Source organism: Bradysia coprophila, chromosome III (assembly GCF_014529535.1).
Source record: "Bradysia coprophila strain Holo2 chromosome III, BU_Bcop_v1, whole genome shotgun sequence".
Taxonomy (NCBI): Eukaryota; Metazoa; Arthropoda; class Insecta; order Diptera; family Sciaridae; genus Bradysia; species Bradysia coprophila.
In genome coordinates this window covers 2,506,851-2,532,801 of record NC_050736.1, presented here as the reverse complement: position 1 = coordinate 2,532,801, position 25,951 = coordinate 2,506,851, and the positions used below count along the sequence as shown (strand labels likewise).

Here is a 25,951-nt window from a genome sequence, read left to right as displayed (position 1 = left end):
AACAGAGAATCTGTAGTATTTTCATTAAATATTTTTTTCTACTAGAATTGTACGTTTGCAGTAAAAATAAGTAATTGACGAGCCGACACATTTTTTTAAAGTAAATAGCTAAACGAAGTTCCTCATATTGTACGCATCTGCAGATGAAGGTTATATTTTCTCGTTTTACTGTCTCATTAAGAAGCAAGGGCCCTATCAATAGAACAAACTGACATATTAAAACGAAAAATCATAGATTTAAATATGTGTGTGACAGCCCCGTGTGCACACAGTAAAAAGGGACTCTGTCAAAAAAGTAAAGGGACTCATAACGTCAAAAGCAAAGCAAAGTTGACGTTTTCGAGTTAGTGTTGCGATATAATTTTTCAATAATTTCGGGTCCTAATTCCTCTAGGTAGTCTACCTCTATGTTAAGAAGAGCGTTATTCTACTTTACCATGGTTAAATTAGAGTGATTTCGATACAAAACGCTTTGAAAAATCTGTGTGACGAGAGGTTAAACTAATGATGAGGTAAATTTATCACGGTATTATCAAAAAATCTGTTGTTTAAAGAATTTTCTATTTAACAGGGCCTATTTTTAGAAATTAAATTCTTAATCGAGTCAGAGGCAGTGAAATTTCAGCATGAATTTGCTTCTGCTGTTTTTCAGCTGATCCAAACATACAATCAAATTTGTTTATAGTTATTTATACGCTTGAAGCTGCTACACGCACGCTCGTGGTAGTGGTAATTTCATGCAGAAATTTCACTGCATCTGACTGTATTCCTAAAAAATTTCTTCGGACGTTCATAGGGTCGCGAAATTTTACAGAATCTGAGGAAAGCCAGTCTAAGGTTCTAATAGTAAATTATGTACTTTTTGGAAACTGATTTGTTTTAGTTTTTAGGCCGAACCGAAGTTTGGGCAAGAGACTTTCAAATTATGTTTTCATTATACGCTAAAGCGTTAATGACGCTATAGGACAATGATGTTTATAAACTAAGGAGTTTATCCTAATCTATTGTTTTTAGTACATTCTGACGATGGCATTGTAGCAGCCAAGTTATGATGAAGGATACGTCAGGTATCTTATGAACTCTATAACCTGTCATCTGTTATCGTTATCGACGACAAAAATAATGACAAGCTCTGGGTAATATAGTCTTAAAATTCATGTTAAAAAAAATTGAAGTACAAGATTTGAAATCAACAGATGAAGAATACTTTGATAAATGGGAATACGGGTATATTATAACAGGGTCGGATTAAGATTTCAAGCGCCTTGGTCTAAATCTGATTCAGCGCTCTTTAAAACTATTTTTTATTTGCTTTAACAGAAAGGTAAAGTTGAAGCCATAAATTTCCACAACACTAATTTTATCATAACAATTTTGACTACTTTTGTAAAGGTTCAATGTACGAGCATTTATGCGGCCCTAGAAATTTTCCGTAGTGATTATGACCTAATCTTATTTTTGTTATTAATGATTTCTCGTCAGCATCGAATCGAATATTATATAATAACTCTTTACATGCTACTTGCGTCGAAAACCGTACTTTTCATGTTTCAAGCACTTCTTTGGACGCCCTTAGCATGTAAAATCCATTAAATAACTCGGGATAAAAAGAGAAAAGTCTCGTTTTAGTGTGTTTATTGACCTCGGCTTCGCCTCGGATCAACAAAATTCACACGAAAACTTTACTTTTCATCTGTTTATCCCTAGTCATGTAATGGTTATTTTTACACTTTTAAAATGTAAATGTAGATTGCGCCGCCATTTTTGGTGTTGAAACTTATCGTGAAACTAAAAATTTTGTATTTTCAACTCAATTTTCCTTCCACCATCCCTGCCCGATAATAATACTGGCCATATGCTTGCCATCTGTAAGAGGTTAATGAAAGAAGTGATTCGACTGAAGAGACTGATTCCTTTTATTTGCTACAGTGGAGGTGTGCTGAGGCCGTAACCTATGATGCAGACTTTGATTGCACAGAAGAGAAAGCTAAATGATTCACGTTATAATTATTGATGTTTATTGCTTGGATGTTGTAATTGGAGTGGCTCGATACAATTCGAATATTCATATCTCAACCTCAAGTTGAAATCATTCATATAAGTTGCAGCCATTTCATCAAACGGAAATATTTCGTAATATCTTTATGCATTATGATCAGTGGGCTTAACATAAATTTTGACCAATGGATACGGTGTTTCGTTCATTGTTGCTACAACAACATAAGTTCCGATGTGGACTGTTATTCCCTTGCTGGTTTGATACTAAAAGAAATAAAATTTAGATTGATGTACAGAACATTGTCTTATCGATAATATTGGAGTGTTAAAGTGTATGTGCATTACCCACTATTACTCTACCCCTACCGTTGTACCTTAAGTAGAGTAGAGTGAGCCATCTGTCATTTTAACTAAATAGCCTCAATACGAACAATACACACACTACGGATAATAGTGGCCGAGTCAAAATGACCCAAAATTATATCGGCTGAATTTGAAGTTTTTGGACAAAATGATGTATAGACTTGTTCATTATCAAAAATAAGGGGCACCTTCCATATATCACTTTTCGATTGGACCACGGGAACCACCCGGAACCACTTGCCAAAATCAAGCGAAATTTCGACTCTGCCGCTATTATCCGTAGAGTGTGTGTTGTTCGTATTGAGGCTATTTATTATTAGTGATTTACCATTGCTTTTTGTCTTGTTCGCCGGCCCGTGTAATCTGGGCTATTCCGCATTTTGTCTAATAAAAGAGAATCCACGGCTTCATCTTCAAGAACTGCAAGTGCTAATACGTTTCTACGACCATCTTCAGTGACCTCGACAGTCACTGCAAATCTGCCACCGGTCGATTTAATTTTGTATCCAAATGCAAGTTGATATACACTTTTGATATAAAAATGATATAAAAACAAAATTGGTAATAGCCAACCCATTTTCTGTAAACGATCCTTTACTTACATTTCAAATCCGGCAGCTTCGCGTGTCATTGGCTTTATAATTGGTGGCAAGAGATATCTATGAGAATTACAAGTAATGCCACATAGTTCCAGCTCCGATTCTAATCCATTTACTAATCAGAGTCTGAACATTAGATTGGAGATATTCAGAAATGTTAGGCATTTCAACTTACATATTTCAACCGCAAAGCTGTAAAAACCACGAAGTGAAGTGCGTATTTTTTCAACTGTTTTCCATTTTAATGTTTCACCAGCTTTGTAATCCTCAATCTTGGTTTTTATGTCGGTTTTCACATTTCCATCGCCGTTCATAAATTCAAATGTTACATACAATGTAAAGTCACCAAAGACTTCAAGCGAATATTTTAAAGCTTCCACTTGCTTTTCCGATAATGCGAAATGAACTCCATTAGAAATTTGTTGTGGTAGTGTTCGTATATTTGAAACTGGAATCACTGCTCCGTATATAAGAGTTGTGGGTTTCTGCCGAAAGAAAAGCATTTGAATTGCAGATCGATTTTGACTCGTTTCTACGAAAATGACATCATTTCCCAGAAAGATGAGTCACTCACGCGACCGGGATAAAGTTTTCAGGCTTCATTTTGGATTATTTTATTTTGGTTTACCTTCCGATAATTTTCATCTGGTGATACGGTGACTTTTACCATATATTTGTTGATATCACAAGCTTCAGAGTCTAAACTAATATAGGTGCAAGCAAAGTAAATGGCCGGTCCATTTTTGAATATGAGGCAATGGAAGTAATCGTTATCAAAGAATGTTAGATTTGAACAGTAAACTTCCAAGTCTAAAATAGTCACACAAAAAAAAGAATTGAGCTCCATCTGCAAAGCATGTAAGCATACAAACATGTGTTAGTTTACACTTTACACACATTTAAGACGGACTTAAGCCGAGAATATGATTTAATTCAAAAAATCCATTTCTATTAACCTTTGACTTCACCAAACCGTTGTTCGGAACTCTTCAGGTCGAGCGACCGTCGAACGAACTTTGTTTTCCAACAACTTTGAAAAAGGCCGTTTGATGTGCCATGAATATCTTGTAAATGTAGAACATAAGTTACACTGCTAAGTTTACCACGTTTCTCGTCATGGTCTTGTTGGCACAAGTGACACACAATAGGTCTGTATGTTCGAATAAAATCATAACCATTATTAAACATGTTAGGTTTCGTCTTATTTCAATTTGAAACCTTCTGACCTAAAACGACAACCTGCATTTTCATGTTTCTTTATATCGTCATATAACGCGGTTTCGTTGCATCCTAATTCACTGTTAGGACATTTAAATTTCACAACACCGACAAGAGTTTCTAATCCGTAGTTTCTTGCATTGGTGAACACTCCACGACAAAGGCCACAATGTGTTAACTTGAAACGACATTCTTTACAAATGCTATGTCCACTTGAACATTGGTGAATCGGCGGTGTCATAATTTCCTCACAAATTGGACAAGAGAGTACTCCTGAAATTTCGTCCATAGACAACCCATCCTTTGAAGCCAATTCCATTGAAAATTATTGTTGTTGAAAAGTTTCCGGAAAGGTGATACTGCTGAACTCACAGTTTTTTACTCCATAATGATAGTAGGAACGTTGTGAGTAATGGTTCATATCATACACACATGATAAGAAATTAAAATTTCCTAGGTGGTGATAAGACCAGGTCCAGTCTCGAACTCGCTGCAGATAGTATTCTGGTAAGGAACTCCAAAAAGCGTCAGTTAGTAAAAATTTTAACATTTTTTGTGTTATTTATAAGCAAAGTATAATCACCCTTTTGGAATCAAGAATTAGCAGAAAGATATTTCGATGTCAGTTCGGGCCTGAACTTATCATTTGAAATTCCAAAATTTTTCGATAAGAATTATCTTTCGTGTTTGATAATGTGAAACCATTGCATGTTAACTTTACATCAATACTACTCCTCCTAATTCGGATCAGATCGTAAATTAACAAAAAAAAAATCATTTAGGCTGGATAAAGACAGAAGTATAAAAACAGCCATTGTATTAACGAGCTAATTTTGAAATCTGTGGATTCAAGGGATGAAGGTTTGCTCTAATTGAAAATTGCTGTTGATCATGTTGAAGACACACTATCAGAGAATAAATGATTGTCGATCTGATCAATCAAAAATGTGATATGAGTTTTCATTTTTGACATCATGCGATCAATTATAAAATTCTGATGATTGCTATGGGTCAATTAATACTTTCTATTTCTATTGAAAGAATACTTTTTATAAAAACGGTCAAATCAACATTTTTCCCAACGTTTTTCACAACACAGGCGAGAAAGTAGTTGGAAGCTTTTGCTGTAAAAAACGTTATGTTTAACTTGAGCAAAAAGTTAGAAAATACCAACTTTCCTTCCCTCGTTGACCAAATAACTATTTTACTACCAAAGGCTTCCCAAGTTTCAGCGGACGCTTTTAACACCTGGGTCAAAAACGTACCTTTATGTTACTAGTAACATAATATACTATTTTATCTGTCTAGAACGATAATCTCGAGCTTATCCCTCTAGGGAGTTTTTGTTTATCTCGATATATCTGTTCTCGACAGATAAAATATGATATGCACCTATTGCCAGACTGTTATTTTGACGTGTAGGCATCATGGCCCACGCCTTCGGCTAGGGCAATAATGTCCTACACGTCAAAATACCAATCTTGGCAACAGATGCATAATATATATTATTGAAAGTGGTCGTTATTGCGTTCGTACGTTTTTCAAAAAGTATTCTGGTGAAACGATATCATCGAAGATTAAATACGAAACACACAAAAATGGAGGCTTCAATTTTAGGTATAAGCATCCATGCCTCGTAAAGAAAAGTCAATTTATTATCTTTGAATGAATGCAAATCATGAAATTATACGAAATTGTACGCAGACAAAATCTACATTAGTATTTAATGTCGAGTCGAATCGTCGAATGCTTATCGCCAAAAAGAGGTGTATTAATAATTAATAATGTATTCTCTACCGCAACATCTTTCATCTCATTTACTTGCAAAATTGTTTCATTTCCATCCACTTTTCTTTTCAATAAAGTTTTTCCCCAAGCATACAAAATTACTTATTTAAAAATGATTTGCCTCCGGGAAAACATAAATTACTTTGAGGTTATTATGATAAAAACGAAGTTTTTTTTTCTTCTTTCCTTCAACAAAAGATGAAAGAATGCTTTTCGCAAAGAGAAAGTGACTCAATAAACGCTTGTTTTTCACGCTTTGGCTTCAATTTTTTTATCTTTCATCTTTTTCACACAAAATATTATTTTTATATGAAACATAAATATTATTATACTTTGAATATAAAATACGAAAATATTGAAATAAATCTCCTTTTTTCCTTGAGCTTGTGTAGACTACAACAGGGAAGAGTTTGTATGAATTGAGAATAAAAGCATTGAAGTTAATAAAATTGAAGTCGCATAAACATAAGTGAATTATGGCTAATTTTGGCAATACATTGAGAATGAATACAGTTTTGATATTTTTATTGAATAGCTGAATAGGATTTAGAATATAGGACATAAAATAGAGTGCTTGGTGCAGGTAAGTAATCTAAATCTCCTTTAAAAAAGAAAATTGTATTGCCTCAATCGACTGCACATGCACAATCCTTAAATTGACGCAAACCCATTGACAAAATTCTATTTCGAATCCCGAAATGTAAAGTACCTGCGATTATTGCAAGACTGACAAAGTGGATATTACTTCCTCAAAAAGTGAAGTCATAACACAGTGCTGTGTATTTACAAAAAAAGAAAACGGAAGGATATATTTCTGTATTTATTATCAGTATCAAGCACATACATAGGGACGAATGTTATATTTTTGTTTAAGTTGAAAATATTGACACAACCTATATTTTGAAACGGATACGAAAACTTTTCTTGAAATACATAATACGGCGTTTTTTGTTGACGATATAGAAATGTATGGGGAAGTAAATATTGAAAATATGAATCTCAATCTTTATTTGAACAGTTGAGTAAATGAAGTTTGAAATGATTTCTTTTTTAGCAACAATGTAATCGTGATTGCAAATTCGTTTTCCATATATATACACGAAAGTATGTAGAGGACTGATTGGGATAAAGTAAAAAATAGAAATGCGCACAGAAAATGTTGTATCAATTTTATAAATATTAGCAACTTATATGTGTTTGCATAAATTGTTTATTCAGACATGTACGCTGATCGACGATTCAAAATCGCTCTTGCAACATCTACCTACATACATACTTCACCGCACCGAAAATCTTTTTTAAAATATTTTCTAACACATTTGGTATGTGAGGATTTTTTAGGCTTTTACGACTCCTGAACTTTCTTCTTCAACTCTTTGATTAGGAGGACGAAGAGAGTGAAAAGCTTGTAGGGAGTAAAGACCATTTTCGTAAGTTAGCATTTTACCAGAATACTTTTTCAAAAGTGTACGACCGCAATAACAACTATAGACTATGTTCGCTTTCAATAAAAAAATACATTTTTCGCAATACATGCAGCAAAATAGTAATTTTCTTCCTGTAGTACCAAAACCGTCACATTCACTCACCAAATTTAGTACCGAAAGAGCAACATTCTCCCCTACTATTTTCTCTCAATTTTCATTCCCGCTTATGTCATTTTCTATCCTATCTTTATTCTTTCCCAAATGTGTCAAGTTGTTGTATGTACGCGAATGTAATGTTTTTAGTGTTTTGTGACAATGCATTCATAAGGATTGCTTTCAGCATTCATACGGACTGCTTTCGGCATTCATTCGGATGTCTTTCGGCATTCCTACAGATTGCTTATTTTTCGACATTTGTGAGAATACATGCACACGGAACGGACTTCTTTAGGCATTCATACGGATTACTTTCGGCATTAATATGGAATGCTTTTGCACCGGTATGTTGTTCAGTTTTGTTGTTATGTTTTGTTCGGAATGTGACTTTGGTACTCCAGGAAGAAAAATAGTATACAAACCACGGATCAAAAAGGTGTGTTTTAGACCACCTGGGTCTAAAACACACCTTTTTGATCCTTGGTATGTAACATACTATTTCTTCCCTCCGATGAAACTTCGCAAGCCTTTTGTTGTAAAATAGTTATTCGTTAATCAAGGGGATAAAACAGGAAACTTTGCGGCCAGTGAAAAGCAGGGCTGCGCTGAAGGTGGAATTTCCTATTTTTCCCCGAGGTGAACACAGCATTTTTCATGCTAACGTTTTTCCGCATTTTTGTCCACTTTGAAGAAAATAAATTAAATAGCGTGTTTTGGTAGTCAGCCATTTTAGGTAAGAAAATAATCATTTTCTCACCCAATATGGCTGGACACGCCATTTTATGGGAGGAAATGATTATTTTTTTAAAATTACATTTGAGGTTATTTTTTAATCCTAAAAATGGAGAAAAGGGTATTGGCCTTACTTGTGTCCTCGGGGAAAATTTGGTGAAACTTGTTGGCTTGAGAAAAGTCACCTTTTAAAATGCCATTAAAACCCTCACTACACTAAACAATTAGAATCACCATCACTAGTCCGTGTAAGTTTCATTTGTCTACGTTCTTGTAAATACTAGACGCAACTTGAAGCGAACCTTAAAACCTTCGGTTATTTTTTGCAAAGTCACTAGCTCGAATCACAATAGTATAATTTACACAAATTTACTGCTCGGAATATATTACGGTAATTAACGTCGCATTTTGCAAGGTGAATGAAATTCAAATATATTCGGGTGTAACTGATATTCATTCTGAATGCATTTTATTGTAAATTTGTGCATTTAATAAGCTCAAACAAACAAATAGAGTTGGCTTTAATTCCTCTATTCAACGATTCTGTTGTTTAAATAAACTAAAGTCTATTTAAATATAATTTAAAAGCTTTTAAATATGCAAAATGCAGCGCATACGGAGCATGGCAAAATCAACAAATATATGAAATAAACTTTGGCAGACTTTTTTTTCCCTTCCTAAATGCTTTGGATAAAGTTTGCGTTGCTTGCTGCTGCCAAATTACCCAAACTCGAAAGTTGGATACAACCATCAGCGACAACAACAAACAACCTTCAAAAAGATTTTTCTTTTCGTGCCATTAAATACGAATTTATTTTTAATACGTTGGATTATTAGCATAAAAATTCACTTCTCATGGATAATGTGCAATCGTTGGAAATTATGAGCACAACATTGCTCCGGAGTGCAATAATAAAATAATTTGTTTTTATAATAATAAAGAAAGCGTAAAAACAAGGGAAAACTATGCATAGAAGATATAGAATGTGTACAGAATTTAATAGAACTGACTCCTGTAACTATTTCGCATCGTCATATTACACTTTTGTCGTCTCTTGATAATGGGACATAAAAGAAAGGAATGGACTGAAACTAGTATGATGTAGGGTGGGTAGATTTTTCCATCTTCAAAATCAACATCCAGCGGCATGTGTAGCTGGAAGAAACTAAGCTTGTGGCATCATTACTTTTACTTTCCCGTACACTTTTGAGCATCCCGCTTGTATTGGAAAATCTGATTTTTTATATGGAAAATGGATTTTTCATACAAACTTGAGTCATCCGTGGGATACTCAAAAGTGTCGAGCTACATACGTTACTGGATGTTGATTTTAAAGTTGGTAAAATCGACCTACCCTAATGATCAGAGGAAATAAATTAAAGAAACTTATACGAGTTTTCTCGCAATATCCAACTGTTTTTGTAAAAAAATACTTATCTCCATCGACGTCAACCGATACATCGAACACAGATAAATAAATCTCCATCAGGCCTTTTTTTAATGAAATTTTGTCTGTTTCGGTTTGCGTAACACATTGTCAATTCTTTGTGTGCACAATATTTAATTCAAATTTAATATAAAATCGATAATATCATCAGGCGAGCATTTTAATTGGTATTAATTAAAAATGAAATTTATTTCAATTAAAATGGACAGAATTCGTACAAATTGATTATTTTTAATTGACAAAGTATGACTAAACGGGTGGCAATATCAATCACAATTTATTTGTCATCGTAATTTCGTTTTCATTACTTCTGCAATATAAATGTGTATACGCTGCCAACAATGTTTTTTTATTATATGATTCGACCCCACAATCGACGCAACAGACCCAATGCACCAACACAATTTAATTTTATCGTTTAATTAGATAATAAAAAGTCTTTATATCTCCCGGTTAGTAAATAAAGTTTATTTAATTTTGAAGAAACAGGATCGGAAAGAATATAACAGATGTATACGTAACGTATAATATGGGACTCAATAATTCCTCAAATGGTTGTCAGAATCCGTAAATTTTTCAATTATTAACTAACATTTCATTTATAGCCATATTAACTTTGAAAGGATTTGACTAAAAAGTGAAAATAATTTTAAAATGTTCAATTATGCACACAGGCCCGATAATGTTTATATGCCGGATGACTAAAAATATAAAATGTAAAAAGCAATGAATTTGTTGAATAATACGTGTTAGTGGATTATGGTTTGATCTATCAGACTGGAATTACACTATTAGAAACGGTTTTTAGTGTCTAAGATTTTTATTGCCGAAAACCAAAAGCCTTGTAAGATACAGAACATGTTGACTGGGAAAGCTTCTCTAATTATTTTTTTTCAAAATCGTCCATGCTTTTTTAACTAAAAATTTGATAACTTCTCCCAACAGGCATCACCAAACTCGGGCCGGTTTCATTTGCCAGTGCTAAATGAGCACTATAATTATAGGCATACGCTCCAATTTGTTACCTACTCATTCTGAGCCAAATGTTAAAATTGACACATGTCAATATTTCGTTTTTCAATATACGTTTTTCTCTGTACCCTGAACAACACCAAACTCGAGTGAGGGCTCATTCGGCAGCACTAAACGAACACTAAATTATATGCCTAATTCTAAAACAGCACTAAATCGAGCGGGTGGCAAAAGGGTAAGGGATGTACCGCATATTCTTACAGTTATACATCTGTTAGCTACATGGATGACAACCATAACTGAGGATCTATGGCCTTTGTTCTTTTATTTTACAAAATATATGTTACCGACAAACGAAGTAAAAGATTTTGAACCGAACATAAGGCGATACTTCAAACAAATGAAGTAGCAGATTTTATTCTGGAAAGTACATGTTTAAAATTGAAATACATCGTTAGCTGTATATTCTACATCATTCCATCTCCAACCCTCTATATAGTTATCGATCATTCGGTCGTAGAGTTTATTTTTATGTTAGCTCAGTAAATATTACTGTAGCCACATCCGAACATTGTTAATCACTATAAATGCACGAGTCATATATACCAATTTATTTTATAACTCTAACACTTTGAAGAAGATAAATGAAAGACGAACTGCAATTCTCTACTTCATTAATATTAACATCGGAGTCACTATCTCCTTAAAAGCATTTCGTCTTATGACGAAAAACTATATACAAGTATAATATAAGTTAAACATTTTAATCTTATGAGTACGTACTCATCTTAAATTCCAATCCTCTTCAATTAGTTTATTTTGTGTAAGCACTTTTTATGCATAGATCTGTTGTATATCTCGTTTTATTTTCAAAATGAATAAACGCATTTTTCTTTTAGTTTAAGTGATGTTTAAAGAGGATGATTAAACATTTGGGTTGCCGTTTTTCCTTTTAATCAATTATTAATTCGAGAGAAAAAATAAATAAAAATAAAATGTTTTCGGTATGTATAGTATAGTCTGCAACAGAGTCTACAGAAATCTGTATATATGTTCGCAGTCATGGTAGACATTCATTTATATGCGTAAAATGGTTTGAATCAGGGTTGAATACATTTGCATTTTATATGAAATGGGAAGTATACACTGCCTGGTTGATGGTTGGGAAAAAAAGACAATTCATTAGAAATTCTAATCGGGAAAATTCGAAAAAAAATCGAGGTAACTAAAGAATTTAAATTGTTAAAATGGAAGAAAATTTGTTCGCTTTTTCTGTAAAACAGTTAGCTATTAACTCTATTATACGTATGATTATGCTGTTGCATTGGTTTTGATTTGATTAGTTGTCTTGTTCACTCTGGATGACATTTTTCTTGAAACATGGTAAGATCATTTCAACCATTTAATTTGCAATTTTGTAAATGCTCCAAAATACCTATTTTTGAAATTTTCGTTTTGGTTCTGAACGAATGCGCAATAACCAAAGCGAAATTATTTTTTTTAATACAGGCTATTCACAAGGGACGCGTACTTGTATAATGACGAATTTCTCGCCCTTCCCCGCGCGATTCTTAAATTGACTATTTCTAAAATGTATAAAACGTACACATTTCCCATACAACCCCTTCCCTAAACACATACGTAATTTGTGAATAGCCCCATATTCAGCGTCTAGTACGAAAGACTACCATGAAAAGACATTCATTTAACCTGAAACAATGTTCCGACGGTGCGATCGTGTTTATTTTCATGTTTTTATGTTTTAATTTACCGACGGTATTTTAATTTCTTAAATCCTATTCGTTGAACGTATAATTTAATAAGCTTCCGCACTAATTATTCCATGTGAATATTACCAAATGACAGATGTTTTGAATTAAAAAAAATGTTTCACAGAGAGGGGAAGCAAAATGTATACACCGTCATCGACATATTCAAAATCCGATTTATAGGGAAATAAATCGAACGTTTCTTTTGAAGTGCATAGATGAGGAATACGCTTTTGAATAGACTTAGGAAAGAATTACTTGTAGCATAAAGAAAAGCCTCCAATAAGCAGAAGATGCACAGCGAGAAGACGAGAGCTTTTGTTTAACATTCTACTTACAGAAAATTAATATCGACAAAAAGTAAACAAAAGTTTTCGCTTGGAAATTTAAACTTTTTCATAATTTTAATGATCTCAAATCTTAATCAAATTAAAAAAGTTTAAAAGTTGGATTGACAGAAATTCGCATAAAGAATTAACTTCCTTTTTCTCAACCGTACATCTATTCCACACTGTCCCCCCTCTTTTGTTTCTAATTGCCGAACGGTTCATTCCCGCAGGTACTATATATATCAAATGCAAAATTCATTCATTTTCGCATCCAAGAAGTTTCGTTGTCCTCTTTTTCATTTTTTTTTTTCGTAAAAGAGTCCTTTTTTCATCTCATCCAAAATGTATCTCATTAAGGTCAGAAAGCTGCGGAACTTTCGCAATTAAAATTTTCACAAGTTAAGCATATTCAGCTGAGCGTAAAAGCATTATTATATCAAAACAATAACTCCTTCAGGCGAATAATTTTATTGTATGTATATTTGTGTGTCTGTATGCTGATGCCTTATCCGATTTCATGGCGACATTTTACACATTTTGTGATAAAACGTGTACATGAAATAAACATCATAGGGATTTTAAGTTTCGGAAAATTTGAAAATGTGTATTTTATGTAAAAGACGAACGACGGTAATTGTTTCTGGGTGTAAGAGTGTTAAATTGTGTACAAAATCTACAATTAAGCAAGACAATGAAGTCTGAAATGTTTTAATTATAACCAACAGCTTCACAACGCTTTTTTCTATGAAACATACAGTGTTATGGAGTTAAATCAATTAAAATCTAGGCTATTGAATTACAAATTTCCATCTCATTTTCTATACCAATGATAAGTTTGAATATAAAGGTTATACTCCTACACGGATTATAGATCTGTGTGCATGTTAATCCAATGGAAGAGAAAATTTTCCGATAGCAAAAGGCCTGAGGGTGCGTTTCTTATTTAATTTTTTAAGAAGTTCAACGTTTGAGAAATTTTTAATTGAATGAAAATCAGTTTTTATACAATTTTTATATTCGAGTCTTATCTTATTACATTTAAAAGAGTGCAGTCAAAAGAAAAAAAGGAATCAGAAAAAATCGATTTCACGTTGTTCTACCACTTTAACCTTTGATGAAAGCAACGGTATTCATAAATTAAACTAAAAAAATCTATAAAACTCACTGCAGGACTCACAGTCGTTCTCATTAAAATAATATTCTAGGTAATTTGTAATCATTAAGTTGCGCTCGCAGCTGCTTCTTCTTTAATGGCATTACACAATCAACTATCAGCCATAACGTAAATTAGATCGCCGATTAATGTCAGTTAACATGCTTCACAACCCTTTGTGTTACAGAATGGAACTACTTAATTTTTTTACTAATTAGGCAAAGACAAGAACCTTAACGGTTTCTGAGGTCAATCAATCTATTCGCAATAATATTAAAGAGTCATATCTCAAAAGCGGGACCTTAATGAGCTTTTCTGAATTTCTTTGTACCATATCCATTGGGTATTACCCAGACTAATCTGAATATGAACTTATTTTAGTGATTAAACTCAACTGTTCAGTGTCCGCACATGCTGTTCGTACCTAAAATTGAGTATGAATAGTCCTATTGTGATGATTGATCACATTTTATATTGGAAGAGACTATTGCCAATAGGTCCCCTTATTATACTGTGTCCATCGATATAATATACTGTAGATAATGAGACACGAAGAACGAAATTTCGGAAATATAGCACACATACAAGTGCAAAAAATACGAATCACAACACAAAACGAAGAGAAAAAGGAAATTGAGAAATGCAGAGTTTCAATTATTTTCAAATATTTTTATGACATTATTTCGCGCGCTTTCTCAAAACGTTACACATACAAAAATTACGTTACACATACGTCCATGTGATCTTTCCGCATAAAGTTGCTTTGACATTACTTATCTACCATATGTTATATCGATGACTGTGTCTAATGGCACCGGGTGTCAATAGTCTCTTTATAATACTACAGTATTATACCACAGTATTATAAAGACACTATTGGCATCGCAAGAAATATAGAAATTGTGAAACAGGTACCAAAATGAGAAATAAACACTTAGAATAGAGCTATTAATAAATCTCCTTTCGAAACCTCCGAAACGTTTTTCGAAATCTCCGAAATTTTACCTTAAAACGTCGAAATTTTCGAATTTCGGAGATTTGAGAGGCTTAAAAAAAAACCGATGGTTTGGGGTGAATCCATCCTATTAATATTAGCCTTGCTAAAGAATCACTAGATATTGATGGATTTTGGATTAATCTAGCTTTGCTAAAGAATAACTAGAAATAGACGGATTTCAAAAATTCGTCTATTTTGGATTAATCTTAGTATTGCAGCGCTAAAGAATCACAATGAATAGGTCGAAAAGGACGATCTTAGACGAGAGAAAGGACGAAAGGATTAACTTTTTTCAACGATCATCGAAAGCTGACGACGATCCGTTTGTGTCGTACAAATCAGAGCCTAAAGTAAGGATTTTCGACTGGGGTGCACTTTTCGCTAAAAGGCTCATTTTCTAAACGGAAAAGGCGCATACATTTAACGGAAATGGAGTATATGTTTAAAAAAAGAATATTTTCCCATACACTGAGGTTTCGGTTCTGAAATAGAAAAGTCACATTTCTTTCAGAGTGTATGCCTTCCATTTACCATAGCACCACGACTTTAATGCCCTGTAAACGTCGGTCGAGCGACTCAAATTCCTGTTTGCCTCACAGTCATAAAACACTGACAATAACACTAAGAAAAGTGAAGCTAGAGACCGGGACTAACATAAGGAATCTTGTGGAGGTTGGAAATCAAAAAATATCATTTATTTAAGATCAGAAAAGAAAGAACTGCGAGGGGAGCGAGCGAAAATTTTGCACCACTATTAAATTTCGGTAATGAAAATAATGAAGAATAATAGATGGTGGTATGGTATCGTATGGATCATGGTGTTATAAAGCTAATGGAAACAACAATTTTACGAAATGAAGTGTCAGTCGGATACTCAGAATTTCGTGTATTTACTACTGTAAGAATGTATAGTAGGTTTTCAAAAATCTACGACAAATGTAGAATATATTTAAACTTATTTCTACACGGTAACATGAATAAATCTAAACTGATCTTCTATTACCGAGCTCCTGAAGTAGAAGTGCAAGAATTATCTAGCAGAATTATTTTCCTGTAGATCTCTACTTTCCAAAAAAATTTACAGGATAAGTTCGTGAATGGATCCATTATTTTCAAAAGAACTTGTATCTCGTTGACACCATAACTCGAGTAATTTTCAACCGAAGAAATTTTTGTTTCAACTCGCATTGAGAGTTTTAGTTTTAGAGAGATATATCCACTACCGTCAGATATTGCAAGTTTCGAGTGTGAAAATGTAAGGGTGAGCGCAGTTTTGATATAAAAGCGAGGTAGAAACCCCAATCATTAATTTTCCGTGTTATCTACAATCGGTGTTATCTAAAATGAAAGCAAAATAAAATGATCGAGTCTGGTTTTTGACAATTGAAATTCAATTGTCAAAAACCAGACTCGATCATTTTATTTTGCTTTTACCTTAATATGCATTGTCTGTGGTCTTTTTCATTTGAATCGTAGTTTGTATTTTTCTCACACTTTGCACTGAATATTTCTGATTGTCAATTGTCCAGGTAGTGCAACAATTTAAAAGCAATTGATTTGAAATAAGCAATCGCTATTCAAAGAGGAAATGCGGCATGCATTCTAGGAACATTAGGGAGAAGTAGAGTAGATGATTTTTATTTATTGTAATATTTATTTGTTGATGAAAAGATCGTTTTTTTACTGACTGCGCCTTTGTGAGCAGTCTTTTTTTTCGCTTGTTTAAATAAATAAATTTTTTATCATAATGGTTTTCATTTTTTTCTGGTCTCACAAATATTTCTTTTGAATTATTTTTCTAAATATTTTTTTGACAGAAAATAAGAGGCGTCCTCCGCCGGAGGACAGGAAAAGGCGTTGGAGCACCTCAGAGGGCGTCTGGTGCACTTTTCCCCCAACGATGTATGTTATTTTAGGCTCTGGTACAAATAATTTATTGTCAGTGTTACTTCACAATCCCTTCTGCGTGGGCTGCAAACTTCACACGAGCTTCGTACACTGTTTTTATTGTTACGGATTTGCATATTTAATCTGAAAAAAGAAACTCCTGAATGCTAATTTTACAATGAGACAAAAGTTATTTTTAACGTTGCATTTTAACAGGAAGACAATGTAAAATCCTTTATATTAGTAATATATTTTCCACTATGTTCAGCGGATGAAGACAGACATTGCATGTTTTCCTTTTGCTTGGATGAAACTATGAAACAAATTGCTATTATATGTAGAATTTCGCATGCAAAAAAAAGTAATTTTAGCTAATTAGATTTTATATTTAAAAAAAGTGATGAAGAAAAATAAGCCACTTTGCATTATCATACCGGCGAAGATTAAAATTATTTGAGAATTTGGTTCCTGAGTTACGACTTCATGCTTTTGAAAATAAAATTTTTAACATTTACATTGTGACAGTTGTGACATTATCCGACGCGAGTATAAATAGTCACAAGTTTTCACCATTCCTGACGACTTGCGTACAGTCCGACTAACGACAACATTTAGGTTCAGAATGTGAAAATTCAGGTCAGGTCAAAATTAATTTGTGTTTCAGGTCAACGCGACCCAACTTGTTGTAAGCTTTAGTTCTAAATAAAACGACGTTAGTTTTATGTCGCATCATTTAATTTTGTCGTCGTTTTCAATAACAAATGATATAGCCCCTTAAATGGCTAAATGAAAAGAAAAATGTAACAAAATTGCAAATAAAATGGAAAACAGCATAAAAAGGTGTTTGTGCAACTCGTTTAAATTCAATTACTTCATCTTGTTACGCAATTCTTATCTGTTGTATATATACACAGCTCCAAGTATTCTATCGATTGAAATCGCTCAAGTTTCTACACGTTACTCAAAGAACAAATTCAAACAGACGTAATGTTGTCAATTTCCAGCATTTTTCCCGTCGCATAATTGATGAAAAGTGGAAAACTTTAAAACTTTGTTTAATTTAAATTATGTTACCATTGGCAACCATTTGCTACTGTATACGAGTATACGAGGTCTCCCCCAACAGAACATTGTCGATAGAAAAATATTCGCTTTCGATTTTCGACTCTTAAATTGATTTTCATTTACGTTTATCCAGTTAATTTTAATGGATTACACAGTGAAATTTCATCATCAAATAAATAAATATTTGATTTTAATCATCTGCAGAATGTTGAATTGTGGAAGATCATACACACAAACTGACAACAATTTTCTGTGTAAAATATATCCGATTTGCCGACAAACACAGAACTAATTATAAAAACCATTCTGCTAAACACTTTGCATACAACACAATGCTTATTGTTGCGATATATACACACTTGGTTATTTGTGGCATGAGGATCCGTTTTTGGATATTGAAATGTTCAAAAACTTTTGACGAACATTTCAGCTAAGAAATACATCTTCTATGCAAATACAAATTTAGTTTTAAAACGTCATTTATATCCATTTGCTTACATATGTTGATGGAAAATTTAAAATTCAAATTTACACTCCTCCAATATTATTATTATATATATAATACAAAGATGGAAAATCGGAAAATATTTTGTATACACATACGTTTGTATACACATAAGGTGAGTGTGTATGATTTATATGGGAAAATTCTTGTAAGGCAAATATTACACTTTAGTTTATATCACAAAAGTTAAGTGTCAGAAACAGATGCTGTGGATCAGTTGGTGTAAAAAAGAATTTATGTTTTATTGGAATAAATTTTGCACAAATTTAGATGTTTATGTTGAATAATATATATAACATCGACAACGACATACACCACAATGTACATGCACAGCAATTGTTATTGTATGGTTTATTACTGATTGACAGGCAATATAAATTTTCATATAATTAACATGACTGAAATGGAAATTGTCGGAATGTAAATAGAAAGTCCCTCGCAAGTTTATCTCTATACATACAGCTATACACACACAGCTCACGAAATATCTATGCAGAAGCACAGAAGATGTGGATAATACAAAATTTTGCCTGCAGGTCACCCCTTGTCTAAACAGAGTGTCTTGTTTATTTGTGAATTTTTATTTTTTGTACATATCTCTCGATTAAAATTTAAGTATTCACTGGAGCAAAGATTATAATACCAAAACAAAATACAGTTTAAGATGAATAACTCCGGATGTTAAAGTCTGCCAAAGGGAAACTATATTGCAAGTTTCGTTGCAAATGGTAACAGGAACCGGATGTTAGCTAGCAAACTTGTTGTTTATAAATAGTAAATCAATTTTAAAACATACTTTCATGGGCATAGCGGTTGGATAGGTTAATGTTGGTATTTTTCATCCTTAATTTTCGAATTTAAACATTGTTCAAGAACCGTTCCCGAAAGTTCGGAAAGTCAATTAAAGTTTTCATATTCTATCATCGTCATTTAAAATTAACTATAGTCTCTTCGATGTTGTGACGGCAGGAGGGAGAGCTCAAGAAATATGAATTTGATAAAAAAAGAAAATTGAAAGTTTTGAAACGATGCAACAGTATACCTGGAGGGCGATCGTTTTGATGTCCATCTCGAAAAATAGGAGCTTATACACGTTGACCCCCTTGCTGCCAGAGCAGCAACAACATCAGTAAAACGGATCAACGCGTTCTTTTCATTTTCAGAGCTAAGGACATTTCTCTATCATCGCAACTAGCTTTTGCCCTTTTCGTTGAATAATGTTGCTGTATGTTGTACAATATCTTATTCAACGTTCATGCTAGTTAAAAAAAATTAAATTCATTAAATCACTAGGGAGCAGCAAGACAGAATTTGCCACGCTTCAGAAATAAGAATTAAGTTTAAAAAGCATATGTGAATTTTCGAGCGAATTTTTTCCATTCAATTCCGTTTTTTTTTTGTAATCGTCGCTGCTGAATATGTATCCCTTGATGTCATTCAAACATTTCCAGATTCCAATGTTGACATGACAAAAAGAATCGAATTTAAAAACAGAATTTTTTTTTCTGCCATTGCTTGACATTCATGTATACATTGAAAAGCCAAACTCAATTTTATTGCAATATCCTTGGCAAACCTTCGGGAATATACATAGCTAATTTACCACCCTTTGATTTTGGCTGTACAGACTTTGACGCACTTCCGTCGTATGGTAAAGTCTGTACGTAGTATAGTAGTTATGTCGCAGTACTCTCCCTTATCAAAAATACCTCATACCCATTTTCCAGTGCCATTTGTGTACATGTATCTTGAAAACATAAAAGCAAAATAGCTTCTATCTATATCCATAGGGTGGCGAAGCTTTTGTATGTATTTAAACATGGGGCTTTTATCGGATATATTAGTGCGTTCATATTCATAATAGACATGGTATTGCTTTGCATTAACATCGTCTGTTAACTGAGCAACAAATTTACAATATTTTTATGTATGTAGTCAGTCACTTATCTTTTCCTCCGGTCCTTATTGGTAAATTGCGAATCAACAACCTAATATTTTCATTTATTGGGGAGACGAGTATCGAAGGATGAATTAATTTTGAAATGCTTCATTGCGTTTTATTCACCGAGGTTTATATATTTCAATACACACGAAAAATGTGTAAAAATAAATTTCGAACTTCTCTTTCTACTCCATTCACATTCAAGAATGTATACTAATTCTTTTTGAAATGTATTTTCTACAGAAATCGGAAACGCTGCCATTTAGTGAGTTATGTGAAAAGGGATGAAATTAGTTTTTGAATATTTTTTTTTACTTTTTAATTAGATATTCGAAATCAATTGAATTTGACACGGACCCTTCTGTCCTGTATATAAAAGGAAAGAACGGCTAATGTATGCTAAATGAATTTGGGTTACTTTTTTCATCAATTGTTTTATGCAAAAGTTTCAATAATGTAAATTTTACATCAGCTCAGAGTTTACTTTCGTATTTTAGTTTCAGAATTGCACAAAGCAATAGTGCGCTGAAATAAAGCCTAATCAATAAATGATGACGAAAAAATGAAAATTTCTTTTTCTTCCACCAAATAAATCACTTTTAGTTTGAAGTAAGAAACTCACTTCCGAGAAAAGCGAACATTTTGTGCTGATTTTTGTAAATGGCTCTTAAAACTAACATACTTGCAAAGTTAATTTGACAAGCGTATCGTCATAAAATCAATGAATCTGCTACTTCTTTTGTTAAAACTTTTACCTAGAATTTGGTGCAAAATCTTGTACTTCATTCGTTCTAACATTCAACTGTTTGCAGCTACTTTTAGTTTGGCTACAGCCCTAAGTATGAAACTTATAGCCATTTGTGTCTAATGTGGAACACTCGCGATTGTTTTGTAGAAGTCGAAGGCCAAACACATTTTTTTAAGTTTTCGCTTTGAGAAATTGTGTAACGAATTAGGCGGAGAGCGATGGGCATGAAGATAACCTTCAAAATATCTTCAGTTTAACTTGACTAAAAAATTTGCAACCAATTATTGCAAAAGTAATTTTTACCTAACTTTAACGTTATTTTTAATTTTAATGAAGCCTCCGAGTTTTCTCAATAATTCATCTAGTTATACTACGACAGGCTTAAGTTTTCTAGAGCAAATATGCTAAGCCGAAACCGCCTCTGTCCCGGAAATTGCGCGCCTGACAATTTTCCGCTATTTTATTGCTATCCAAAATCGCGAAGTAAAACATAATGAAGTAAAAGATTTGCAATGAATCTCTTGAAGATATTATACCAAATAACTAATAGATAAGATAGTAAAACTGCTGAGAATGAGTGTCGTCTGTGAATAGTTGTATTATTTTCATATCTTAAAAACCATAAAAGCTCCGTGATTTTTAATCAAAAAAAAACTATGACTAAAATCGTCACGTGATCACTGTTCCGTTAAACCATTGGCAATAAACAAAAAAAACGTTTTCATGTTTCAGAAGCTAGGACCTAAAATTAACATGAAACTACCATCGTAAATATGTCCTGAAACAAAACGAGAACAATCGAAACATTTGTTACTTTCACTTCCGTTGCCGCATCGAAATTTCAATCGCCCCATAAAATGCCTTTCGCTCCGATCTAATCACACCATCCACATTTACAATTAAATCTACACACAAATCGAAATTATCAGTCTTCAAATGCAATTACAGATAACCAATATTCATACAATCAGGAATCTGAATCTGAACAGACAATAATGGCAAAATCAATTAATCTGAGAAGGTGGTATAATCCAATATTCCACCAGCAATCGTATAACGAAGTTCATAATGATAGTACATACTAGCCGGCAACTATGTGATCCACCACTCAATGCATACATAAAATAAAACCAACAAAGCAAAATACATTTTCGATTTTACCACCGTATACCAATATTCATTTTGAACTGTATTCCATTTAAATAAATTAAATAATTATAGAGCAAAGACCCATATTTCCGTTTTAGCTGCTTGCTGCCTCTGCAGTCGTAGTATCCATCTGAACGCTGAACTGAACGCCAATTCGTTTCGGAATTAAACCTAAATATTTTATTATTTGCTATATATTCCAACGATCTTTACAGTATGGTACTGGACTGTTAGTGTGTGTGTGGCAGGATAATAATTAATTGCTTTCCTGTAAATTTATTTCTTCTCACCAAATGGAGTGAGTTTTAAAGAAAGGTTTTCAATGAACCGAGCTACCATTAAAGTCGAATCGAACAAATTGCTACCAATTAAAGGCCCGTACAAAATAAATTCCAAAAGATATGTTTGTTCGATTTAAAATACCGATAAAATATGTACCATCACTCCAGTTCGACATAGTCAACGTATATAAATAGTCCTTCCTTATTTATTATGCATGTAAGTAACATATTTATAACATAGATAGACATACGATATCCCATACATTGGGTGTAACAAAATTGATCATTTCATTCGGAGAATTATGTATTTTTCTTATAAAGCAAATAAAATTTGATAGTCGGAACCCTTGGCGCCGCCAAATGAGTTTTTCCACTTATTCGACAAGTACATTCAATTTTTATTCGTCATATCACTTTTATATACTCGAACTTTGCATTTAACAAAATCATGTATATGATGTTGTTTGTGTACACATTGGCTGTATGCGTATACGTACCCAGTATATTACCGCCATTTGTACATGCAGCGTAGAAGATTATAGGGTTATAAAACAAATTAGGTTGATTGTAGTTGAAAATTAGGAACACTGTTTAACTGTTGTTTTCCAATTATGTCGAATCGATTAGTGGCCATAACGCGGGCTAGATATTCCGGTCATCCGTTTATGCATAGCCATAAGACATAAAATTATTTTACTTGCGTTAATGGGGAAATTATGAAATTGTCTTTTAGGCTATTGTCTTTTCAGCTGATTAATTATTGAAAATGTTCACGTTTTCCTTGGTATGAGGTTAATTAGTCTGATAATAACTGAAAATTTGATTTAACTCTTTTTATCGTTACCGTGACGCACTTATTATTATGAGTTCAGATGGATTAGTTTTACTTATTAATGTTGACAGACATTTGAATTTATGATTCGTAATCATCCTACAACAGAATTACAACTTTAATGGTTGCATGGAACCACGATAGTAAATGGTTTTGGGACAGTGAGGGAAAACCAGAAAACTTTTTTATGAAAATTTGAGAAAACATTTTACAACTGCACTGGTGTAAACATAAAAAAAAGTAATTTTGAAATGGTTGACTATGATTTTCTTGTGTTTCACAAAAAATTTGCCTACCACAAAACAGATGGCCCACGTTTCTGAGCAATTTTGCGACAGATGGCGTTTGTATCGATCGGCTGCTAGAAATTTCGTGCCGCGCCATTCACAATAATTGACAAAATGACACATGTCACTTTGTGCGGCGCGAGATTCCTCAACACCAAACAATGGGTCTGCATTGAATAATATTGTGAAACGAAAAAAAAAATGCAGTGCCCCATGTGGGACTCGAACCCACAATCCTCGCCTTAGGAGGGCGATGCTTTATCCATTAGGCCACTGGGGCTGTCACTTGTGGTTCGCTAAATTCGTATAAGTGCAATAACAGGAAGCAGCGACTTTACAAGCATATAACATTTCATTTGTCTTATAATTTGGCAGAGCAGTTATTTACATGCGACGGGGACGAAAATGAGTTCGACGCTAATGACAGCTTCTTTTGAAATGATTGACTATGATTTACTTGTGCTTCACAAAATATTTTGCCTATCACAAAACAGATGGCCCAGGTTTCTAAGCAATTCTGCCTTTTTAAAGAAAGCGAGAGATGGCGTTGTATCGAACTTTCGTGCCACCGCACATCGGATTCGGTTTATATGGCATTACTATACCTCCGCCCATGTATCTACCTTGTTCATATCATCGTGTCAGTTGCTAACATCAACTGCCGAATAGCAGTCTTCCACCAGCAAATAGTATTTCCTACGGATGTTGTGCTTCAAGTCTGCAGTAACATTTTCACCAAACTGATAATGGTAGACAAACTAGTATAGCTGCAAATTTTACGAGCAACATTTTTCATTTATTAATCACCTTGATCGGCCTCATCAGATCGTAGATATGAATTCTTGATGTGGCTGCCCTCTACGTAATGCCCAATTTCGAATCAAGCCAGCGACAGATTATTTGTTTATAGTTATTTATCTACCAAGGTCGCCTCGGGTCGACAATCGACATCTAGTGCGAAAAAATACCTTCATACCTACCGTGGTAGATACAACGTTTTTCGCAATTTCGGGCCATAATCACCTTTCCAATGCAAAACATGTCCTACATTTTGTTCCAAAATTCTTGTGTATACAGAAATTCATTTGAACGATCAAGAAGCCTGCATTATAATACACATTGCAATGTGATGTAAAGAGACGCGTAGAATGAAATCGAGTAGTCAATGCTTAGTATATACGCTTCAACAATACGTTCGGTATAATTGTGTGACTCTATAGCCGAATGGCTATAGTCGCTGCTTTGTGTTCAAAAACCTTTTGGTGTCGGGGGTTCAATTTCTGGTTAATGCAAGATTTTTATTTATAAAAATTTGGCCTTCGTTGAAGGTAATAGGTTCTTTAGCGTGCGAAAAAAAGTTGATATCGCACTGCGTGCGAAAAAAAGGTAATATCGCACTGTGTCCAGGAATACAGTGAAATAATTACCTTCAAAACGACATTAAATGGATGCATGGAAAGGTGATGATTATGGACCGGAATTGCGAATTTTTTTTTTTTTTTTTTACAGTCGAGGAAATTTAGTTTTCGGGTTTTCCAAAGGTATTAATCTTATTTAACCCACACTTTATCCCACAACAATGGAATCCACAAATTTAAATTTAGTTAACTCAGCGGTCGCAATGACGGCGCTGCAGTCACGATTTCAAAATGTGATATAGGGTGGATAAACTAAATTTTGGTTTTGGTTACATTTTCTCTTGGTTTTTAATTATTACATCAGGCTTCTAAATTAAGAGTAAATTTATGCAATATAAACCGTTTGAGTTTGAAAAAAGATGTTTTGTATCAGTGAACGATATAGGAAAGCGTTCAGTACGTCTCAACATACAGAAGAACGTAAAATATAATTGTACATTTAGCCACCCTACGTCCGTCATCGCTTCTATTGTCTTCAAAAACATATTGTGTGCTTGTCATGATATGTATCAGACGTTTGTTTATTTATGTGTCTCATCTAAAATGCTGGCCAGCAAAATTTTGATCATTAAATTCAACGGCCAAATTGATCTAAATGTTAAAATAATTGTGAATAATAGTGAAGTTAATGTGGTTTTGTTTTCTCTTCATAAAGGAATTTGCATCAGTTCGATGTAAAGTGCGGAGCACCATTAGAAAAAAAACTTGTCGCTGAAGAATGATCAAAAAGTTGCTGGACGCAATAGCTTCAACTAATGCTTTGCAGGATATAGAATCAAAATTAGAGAAACACCAAGAGCCGTCCATTTGAAATCTTCACAATCATCATTTCAACTAAAGGCTTTTTTTAACGAAACGGAAGTTCGCTCGCAGATTCGGATCGGAACA

At 33.5% G+C, this 25,951-nt stretch overlaps 1 protein-coding gene and 1 non-coding gene across 2 annotated transcripts; both read right to left on the bottom strand.

Moving 5' to 3' along the window:
* Positions 1-2,002: 2,002 nt before the first annotated feature.
* LOC119076660 lies at positions 2,003-4,566 on the bottom strand. The gene is made up of 7 exons (XM_037183549.1): positions 4,187-4,566; positions 3,917-4,110; positions 3,589-3,770; positions 3,136-3,445; positions 2,964-3,075; positions 2,690-2,888; positions 2,003-2,262 (listed from the first exon to the last, which is right to left on the bottom strand). The coding sequence occupies exons 1-7, from the start codon at positions 4,495-4,497 to the stop codon at positions 2,143-2,145; spliced, it is 1,428 nt and encodes a 475-aa protein (XP_037039444.1). The 5' UTR covers positions 4,498-4,566; the 3' UTR covers positions 2,003-2,142.
* Positions 4,567-23,852: 19,286 nt separating this feature from the next.
* Trnar-ccu lies at positions 23,853-23,925 on the bottom strand. The gene has a single exon. It is a non-coding gene; the product is annotated as a tRNA-Arg (tRNA).
* Positions 23,926-25,951: the final 2,026 nt, after the last annotated feature.

Excerpts from the sequence above, each read along its gene's own strand:
- LOC119076660 (XM_037183549.1), bottom strand. The coding sequence starts at position 4,497 with ATGGAATTGGCTTCAAAGGATGGGTTGTCTATGGACGAAATTTCAGGA. Across the intron at positions 4,111-4,186 it reads AATGCAGGTTGTCGTTTTAG|ACCTATTGTGTGTCACTTGT; the intron begins GTCAGAAGGTTT and ends TCGAACATACAG. Across the intron at positions 3,446-3,588 it reads CAGATGAAAATTATCGGAAG|AAACCCACAACTCTTATATA; the intron begins GTAAACCAAAAT and ends TTCTTTCGGCAG.